The sequence below is a fragment of the Cynoglossus semilaevis genome, chromosome W (assembly GCF_000523025.1).
Source record: "Cynoglossus semilaevis isolate Cse_v1.0 chromosome W, Cse_v1.0, whole genome shotgun sequence".
Taxonomy (NCBI): Eukaryota; Metazoa; Chordata; class Actinopteri; order Pleuronectiformes; family Cynoglossidae; genus Cynoglossus; species Cynoglossus semilaevis.
Window position 1 is genome coordinate 1855866 of NC_024327.1, and position 8073 is coordinate 1863938.

Genomic DNA, 8073 nt, shown 5'->3' on the forward strand with positions numbered 1-8073 from the left:
GGCCTGGGAACGCCTTGGGGTCCCCCCAGAAGAGCTGGAGGAAGTGTCGAGGGAGAGGGAAGTCTGGGTGTCCCTGCTCAGACTGTTGCCCCCGCGACCCGGCCCCGGATAAGCGGTTGAAGATGGATGGATGGATGGACATTGTACTCAACGAGCGCAGTACTTCAAGTACTTACGGCACTGCCCATGTTGGCCGTGGCCTCCATAGCCCGCTCCACGCGGGTCCTCCTGGTGCTGAGGGCGAACGATCTCGTCATGTGCGACACGAACTCCACGGAGATTCCCACCGCCTGCACACAGTACACGCAGTACACGCAGTATGTGACATACAGTTTTGTGTACCTTTTATATTTGGAATGCAGTACTGCAATCGAGATGATCGCCCCACCGTGACCAAGTTGATGAGCGCCACGGCGTTGTAGTCGATGCTCCACAGGGTCATGACCCCCACGGTGTCCACCACGATCATGACGATGGTCAGCAGGTTGAGCAGCCCGGAGCGGATGTCCATGCCCAGCAGGAGACAGCACACCACGAACGTGGGCAGCAGACACAGGGAGATGTTGAAGAGGCCCTCGGGTACGATGGTTAGGTACTGCTCATAGAACACGTTGGTTAGCCTGCGAGGGAGCGAGAGGAGACGAGGCAGTCAGAAGAACAACTTCATCCTCGCGAGTCCACGGATCTTGCGGGCGCGAGCTACGTACGTGTACGGGAAGACCTCGAAGTCGGGGGAGGTGCCCGGTATTTGCCTCATGCCCCGGGTGATGTTGAGGGCCAGTTCTCTGGACTTGATCAGTGCAGCCGTGAACTCCTGGGAATTGGTCAGAGGAGTGTGGTACGCCATGAAGCGGGAGGCTGCGAAGACGGGAGATCAAAGGTTGACGGACGGACGGACGGATGGAACTACAATTCTCTTCATCTAATCCTTTATCCGCAACTCTTTCACAATGTGCTACAGTTCTTTACTTCATCTACCAGTAGATCACAATTACATCGCAAAAATATAATTCTATACTGTGTAGTACTAACCATATACTGTAAGAAGACAACTACACGCAATTACTGTAATCAGTACACAAATATAATTAGAGATGTCTCGTCGGCCAGACGTTAGCATAATTTCTGTAAGAATCGTTATCTGTTTTTCCTCCGATAATGAAACCCAATAACCCAATCCCTCGGTTTTCGCAAAACATGCTTGAATCGCTTGTGGGGTCCTGAGATGTTTACCGCAGTTTTTGGGGGAAACACGTCTGCATATATCGGTATTGATTGATATCGGAGTGTCTGAGCGATATCAGCAAATCGGATATCGTAAAAAATTCAATATTGGACATCCCTACATATAATGTGTATGTTGACCTTATATTAGTAAGTATATTTTAATGTTTTGAATGTAGGTAGATCACGCTAGCCTTGGTCTTTAGCTGCTGTGCCAAAAAAGTGTGGACGCCCCGGTTTCGAGCGAATAAGGAGGGAGTGAACTGAGGTTGCTAGCGTAAATCCACGAACAATTTGAGATTAATTCAAAAAAAATATTTTACCTATAATTTCTCCGCTCCCATCTCGGACCACGGCGGTGTCGTAGGCTCCGAGACCCCTGTTCAAAGAGAGGATGAAATCAGGTTCACTGTCGTCCCGCTGCCGAGACATCGCTGCCTGTGAGCAGCCGGCGGTACGCACCCTTTGGGACACTGTAGGTCCGGCCTATTGCCCAGAAAGTCGGGGAGGAAGCGGTTGAACTGCTCAACGGTGGGCCTGAGGACGCCGTCGGGCGGAGGGGGAACGCATTTCTCAAGACACAGGAAGGAGGCTGAGGGAGGACAGAGAGAGAGAGAGAGTCAGAGTCGGCCCAAGAAACGTCATTGATCGCAACACCTCCGCGGCGCTGCTTCTTACGTTCACTCGCGGGACAGAACTTCCCGGCGTTTGGTCCGAAGGAGTACAGACGACAGCACTTGGAGCCGGGATTCAACCAGTCAATAAAGTCGTCCACCCAGGAGTTGGAGGGAATGCCCAGGTAGGACCTGAGGTCGCGTTGTTAGGAAACAGGAAACACTCAACTTCGGAAATATTTTTGAAATTGTTAGCATAGAATTAAATCGATTTCTGTAAATATCGGTATAGAGACACTTAAAAAAAATGTTGAGGGCAAAAACGCACTAATAAACAGGGTCTCCTGTTAGCGATAATGCTAAGTGACGTAGCGTGAGCTAACGAGAGCGCGCACTCGAGGCAGAAAGTACGACTCGGCTGAATCTGATGTATCCTACCGCGTTATGGCGGAGGGAGATTAGCAAAAAAAAATTAAAACCTCAAATAGAAATTTACGTAATCGTAAAAAAAAAATAGTAAACGTCGTCTAATTATAAAATATAAAATTCTTTAGAATCCACAGTGCTAGCTCCTGTAGCTTGAAATCAACAATAACTACATTTCCGGTTTCAAGTCGTCTATATCGCATAGCACAATGTTAGCATTTTTACGTTGTTTGGTTGTTTTAAAAAGTTATCAGTAAGTGCTAGCTTTTTTTTACCTTTAGCTGTATACAACATCGTAATTGAACTCTTTCGGGAACGAACGGAGAACGGAAAATGTCGACTCTTATAAATCAGCGGGTTAGGTGAGTACGATGCGCTTTATTTATTTATTTACGTTTTAAATGATGCTAATAATGTCAAACCGGACGAATTTGCGTTTGATTTTAAGGCTCAGAAAAAAAATTTGTTTCACGAAAATATGAGTCATATTTTTATATCAAAAGTAAAAAAAAAAAATTACGATGTTTATTTCATAGAAGGTAAATATTTAAAAATTATAAATTTCAGAAACCAAAGTTCAACTTTTTTTTTAACGTATGTGTTTTCACCGCAACCGGACAACTGTTTTGTTGTTCGCAAGGAAGACGTGATAGCGATCGATCTTATCAGAAGAAAACAAAGGTGTGCTGTTAATCATAATCTATCCGATTACCTCTCGTTATCGTAAGCGATAGGAATACCGTCAGGTCACGATGACCAAGAGAGGCTTATATTTTCAGCTACTTCCTTTATGCTAACAGCTAAAGTCACAAATTCAGATCAGGAAACTCCTGCTGTCGGTGACGACCGTTTTACGGGCGGCGGTTTTCCGTCCGGTGTTTCAACCAGATGTCGATGCTGCTGTTATCTGCTAGGTGGCATTCACGCTATACAGTTTATCATTAACCCGTCTGATTGGCTAGTATGTCGTAGGTCGTTACGAGGTTCAAGGATGACCCAAGGTTCAAGGATGTGTCAGTGAGGATTATTAGAATGCGAAGAAAATTTACGCTCTTTACCCCCCCCCCCCCCCGAGTGGAGGAACCTGCACTTATGGAGATAAGAGGGGCAACAAAACCCGGGACGGGAAAAAACTCACTTGTCAGCGTAATCGGTGGCGTACTGGATCTTCTGGGTGAGAGAGAACTGGTCGCAGCCCACGCTGGAGCAGATGCCGTCCATGCCTTCCACCGTGGTGAAGTCGTAGCCCCGCTTCGTCACGAAGTAAACGGGGGCTCCGACCTCGAAGTACTTGTACAGGTACTTGAAATAGTCCAACATGTACGAATCCTGCCACAGAAACAGAAAGGACTCAATGCCACGGTACGGTATACAAGACGCTAGCTACCTGAAAAGTAGATTTTCCAAGTTGCGAGTAAGCAAGATTTTTTTCAAATTTTTTTACTCGGTCGTACAGCCGGGTTTACTGACCTGCGGCATGGCTAGCTCCTGATCCAGTCCGACCTTGACGTTGAAAATGAGGAAGATGGAAGCGCAGAACATGAAGATGAAGGCCAACATCTGCGGAAAGGAAGTCGACACGTTGCGTCATTGACAAACACGTACAGGTTCGCGGCGCGAGCCGGCGGGTCAATGCGATGTCGAGGGTTTTTTTTTTTACCACTAGGATCCGGGTGTATCTGTGCAGTAGGACGGGGGCGTAGTACTTCCTCATGAACGGCAGCAGAAAACCCTCGCTCGGCTTATGCGGAGCGGAAACTTTGACGCAGCAGAACAGTTCATATCGGTTGCTGTCCTGCCGCCTCGCATCCAGCGACAGCAGCGCCACGAAGGCGGTGATCTGGAGGACGAAGTCCATGAGGACCGCCAGGGCGGCGTACAGGGCGAAAGACTTGACGGCCGGCATGGTGGACAGAGCCCCTGAAAGGACGACACGGGCGATCACATGGTATAAAAATGAGTAAGACCTCGCCTCGTAAACCCGTCGGAAACAGAAAACGGTCGTACCTAAGAAGAAGCAGACGGACTCCGACAGACTGCACAGCAGCATGCTGGGAGCGACGTTTCCAAGGACGCGGCCAATCTGCTCCTCCCGTTTTTCTCCGTGCCTCCTCACGTCCCTCTGCAGGAGTGGAGATACGACGGTCAACAGGTTCAAAGTTGTCGTTTATTTTTTTTCGGCAAAATCCAAATTTTTTGTCTGTTTTTGATCAAAATTTTGAAATTTCGTTTTTCAAAATTTTATTTTTTCTACATGTTTGATATTTTTTGGGGAAAAACATTTTTGGGGAATTTTTTGGCAAAATCCAAATTTTTGGTCTGATGTTGAAAAAATTGGATGAAAATTTTTAAAAGATTTTTTTTCAAAATTGTATGTTTTCTGCACGTTTCTCATCAAAATATAACATTCTGAAATTTTTTTTGGAAAAATATTTTTTGGGGAATTTTTCGGCAAAATCCAAATTTTTGGTCTGATGTTGAAAAAATTGGATGAAAATTTTTAAAAGATTTTTTTATTTATTTTATGTTTTCTACATGTTTCTCATCAAAATATAAACTTCTGAAATTTTTTTTGGAAAACGTTTTTTTGGGGAATTTTTCAAAAAAAATCCTAATTTTTGGTCTGATGTTGAAAAAATTTTGAGGAAAATTATTGAAAGATTATTTTTCAAAATGTTATGTTTTCTGCACGTTTCTCGATGTGCGCTACGCACCTGATACTCCAAGACGAAGATAAAGATGTTGTCGGCGCCTACAGCAAGAACCAGGAACGGCACCACCTGCAGGATGACCAGTGAAGAAGGGATGCCGATCCAGGAGTAGAAGCCCATGGAGGCCAGTACGGAACAGCCCACCACCAGAATCCCACCCAGACCCACCAGGAACTTGGAGTCCACCTTGAGGAGATCAACGGAGAAAAACAAATACCCGATTTTCACTAGATTTTTTCACTTTAATCTTCTGCTTCCGATATATATACAGTATATTTGCCTAATCAGGTTTTACTGTCGAAAACAGAAGACAGTCGTAAACATCCCTGCGGCTGCCAAGATAAGCGCAATTTAACTGGCAAACTTCAGTTTTCATTTTATTGCATATGCGATAAGGACCGGTTTGACCTTCCTGAACACAATTATTTTTCGCACAGTTTTTATGTGCATCCTATTTTTTTTCCATTCCATAAAGATTAGCTGTGTTCTTAAATTAATCAATCGCGTACAAAATAACAGTAGCATTTATCGCACCTTCTGTGAAAGACGAGGTCGCGTTTCTCGGCTTATTAAGGTAGATGTTACATACCAGTATGCGTTTCCACGAAGAGTACTCCCCCAGGGCCACAGCAATGTAGACGAAGATGACAGCGTAGCTGATCATGAAGATCGGGATGTCCTCGGCGGTTGTCCGATTAATCTCATCCTCCAAAGATCTCTGCATCGCAGTGGGGGCGGAGCGCGGAGAAGTCAAGGGTTATTTAGTTAAGGATTATTCCAATTGTATATTTACGATATGTTAAATGTTGACTTACCTCTGCCATGTACGCAAAGGTGAAATTGCTGTCCGGGCTCTTCTGGTATTCTTGGACAATTTTGAGAAATTCTTTCTCCCACTGCATGGCCACTTTAAATTTGGAGTCGTTGCGGGCGTAGTTATTGAGGGAGAAGGTCGCGATCAAAGCCTTAGCGTTTGTATAGTCGTCACCTGGTAACGAAAAAAAAAACAAAACAAAAAACAAGACGTTGGAGTAACGCTAGAACCTTCTGAACGGAGTGAAGAAGAACGTCACTCACCCTCGTAGCCGCCCACAGCTAAGAAGGGGAAGACCGGAGCGCCGTAGTCCGCCATGCAGCTCAGATCTAAGTCGGTGATGTCCTTGAAGGAGAGGGGGGAGCTGGGGAGGGGGGGCAGGGGGGAGGTTGGAAGTTCTAATTAAGTCACAGAAGAACCAGGAAATCCATTGTTTCTTACTGGTTCTTCACTCGGTAAACCTTACTTGAGGCAGTAGAAGAGGTGGTCCCTCCAGTCCACCTCCTTGGTCACACCCAGCTCCGTCATGTTCACCTTCTTATTGATGTTGTCCACGCTGTTCTGGAAGTACTGCGGCAAACTGTTGACGGCACAGTCGCTCAGCGAGGGCTCGGATGGATTCAGCGGAGCGAAGCAGACGTCCTTCAAACTTGCCGTGCGGTTCAGGTCTTCCGACCAAAACTCGATGTTCTGAACGATCGGGAATCATCGTGTTACAGTGGCACACCTTTGCGAATTTTTTTGAAATTTGTTTTTTTTTACCTGTATTCGTTGCTGGAGTGCCAGGAGCTCTAGGATGAGGTCCTTGGATAGAACTTCGCTCAGGTTCAGTCGTCCGAACAGCAGGGATTCATAAACGTGGCCCGTTCTGTCGGGGGCCGTCAGGATCAGCTGGTTGGTCCGGAAAAATGGCCCAAAGTTCCTGTCGTGGAAGTCCTTCTCCTGACGGGCGCGGCTGTTGGGGGAGGACCACAGCTCCACTGGGTCGGTGGTGAGCTCGATGGACTTGAGGCCGGCAGAGAAAATGGCCACAATGATGGCCGAGAACAGGAGCACCTTGAATGGGGGGTGGGAGAGGGAGAGTGTGGGGGGGTGATAGTGTACAAATTCCACAATGACTATTATATCTTTTTTGCTTTTTTTAGTCTTTAACCCTCGAGTTTCCATAGACAGTGATCCCCTCTACTATCGCGGTAGTTGCATTTCAAGCCCTGCCGCGAAATGGTAAAAATCGCGAAGTACAAGTCAGATACTTATTACCATATACGTATATATTTACCCTTTACGAACCTCACCCACACTGTTATCAACTGTCGAACAACAACAGTGCCCCCCAGTGTCCAACTTAGGTCCTTAAACTTACATTAATTAAATGCTCACCATAATACGTATATGTCACGCGGGTATCTTAGATTTCCCCAACCCAAATCTCATTTACCCGTGATATAGCAAAAATGTCACGTGATCGGCTTTTGCGATGCGCTGAGGGAGCGAAAGGCGAACCGCGTTACAGAAGAAGGAACACTGTATATATTTCAGGGTTCCCCGCTTCGTCTCTTCATCACGTCGGAGACCCCTACGTTTAATCCGTATTTTACCGCTAAGGTACTCACTGTCAGGGGATAGGTGGCCATGGCGGTTCCCCAGTTCCTGAATCCTGAGCTCAGCAGAGCTTGGGCTGCCAGGCTGTTCTTCTCGGCGCAGGTCACCTGCGACGGATGGACCACCAGCTCGCTAACGTCGTTGCTGTTCTTGCCTTTCTTCTTTCTCTGCCCTCCCTCTTGATCGTGTTTCCTCCGAGAGCTCACCCAGTAGGACATGGCGAGGTACAGGAGAAAGGTGAGTATCAGGAGACAGAGTAAAATAACGGAGATGACCAAGAAGCCGTCTGTCCCCAACAAGCGGAAGGGAGCAACGGGTGGCGGCGGGGGAGGCACACTCGGACAAGAGCTCTGGCAGTCCTGGCAGGAGCAGGCAATACCTCCGGTTGGTGTGGTCTTGTTGCACCTGAGAGATTCCCCGTCGTAGGGAACGACGCCGTTGGGTATCCCCTCGGTCTCGCCCTCCTTCACCAGGCTGAAGTCGATGTCGAGCGGGGCCAGGCCGTTACTGGAGTCACCCTGGAAGTCGTACCAACGCTGGGCCGTGCACAGCTTGTGGCCGTAGCGCCCACACATGGTGGAAATGGCGTACCCTCCGGTGGCGGGGATCCGGACATTCTTGCAGGAGTCAAAGGCGCCTTCGGCGAAGGCGCTGGAGGGGGACGGCTGGGAAACCCACACGA

General features: G+C 47.4%; 1 protein-coding gene across 1 annotated transcript in view; it reads right to left on the reverse strand.

The window, feature by feature from the left end:
• The window catches only part of LOC103396923 (NPC1-like intracellular cholesterol transporter 1), a gene marked incomplete at its 5' end in the record, with an annotated part of 12058 nt that extends 3993 nt beyond the window's left edge, over positions 1–8065 (reverse strand). The window contains 17 exons of the mRNA XM_025052911.1: positions 177–290; positions 389–620; positions 708–858; positions 1548–1603; positions 1687–1816; positions 1903–2030; positions 3403–3593; positions 3735–3824; positions 3925–4184; positions 4272–4386; positions 4979–5161; positions 5565–5693; positions 5791–5963; positions 6053–6153; positions 6256–6479; positions 6552–6845; positions 7403–8065. Coding sequence (XP_024908679.1) covers positions 177–290; positions 389–620; positions 708–858; positions 1548–1603; positions 1687–1816; positions 1903–2030; positions 3403–3593; positions 3735–3824; positions 3925–4184; positions 4272–4386; positions 4979–5161; positions 5565–5693; positions 5791–5963; positions 6053–6153; positions 6256–6479; positions 6552–6845; positions 7403–8065 — 3234 coding nt within the window. The remainder of the gene's footprint in view (positions 1–176; positions 291–388; positions 621–707; positions 859–1547; positions 1604–1686; positions 1817–1902; positions 2031–3402; positions 3594–3734; positions 3825–3924; positions 4185–4271; positions 4387–4978; positions 5162–5564; positions 5694–5790; positions 5964–6052; positions 6154–6255; positions 6480–6551; positions 6846–7402) is intronic.
• Positions 8066–8073: the final 8 nt, after the last annotated feature.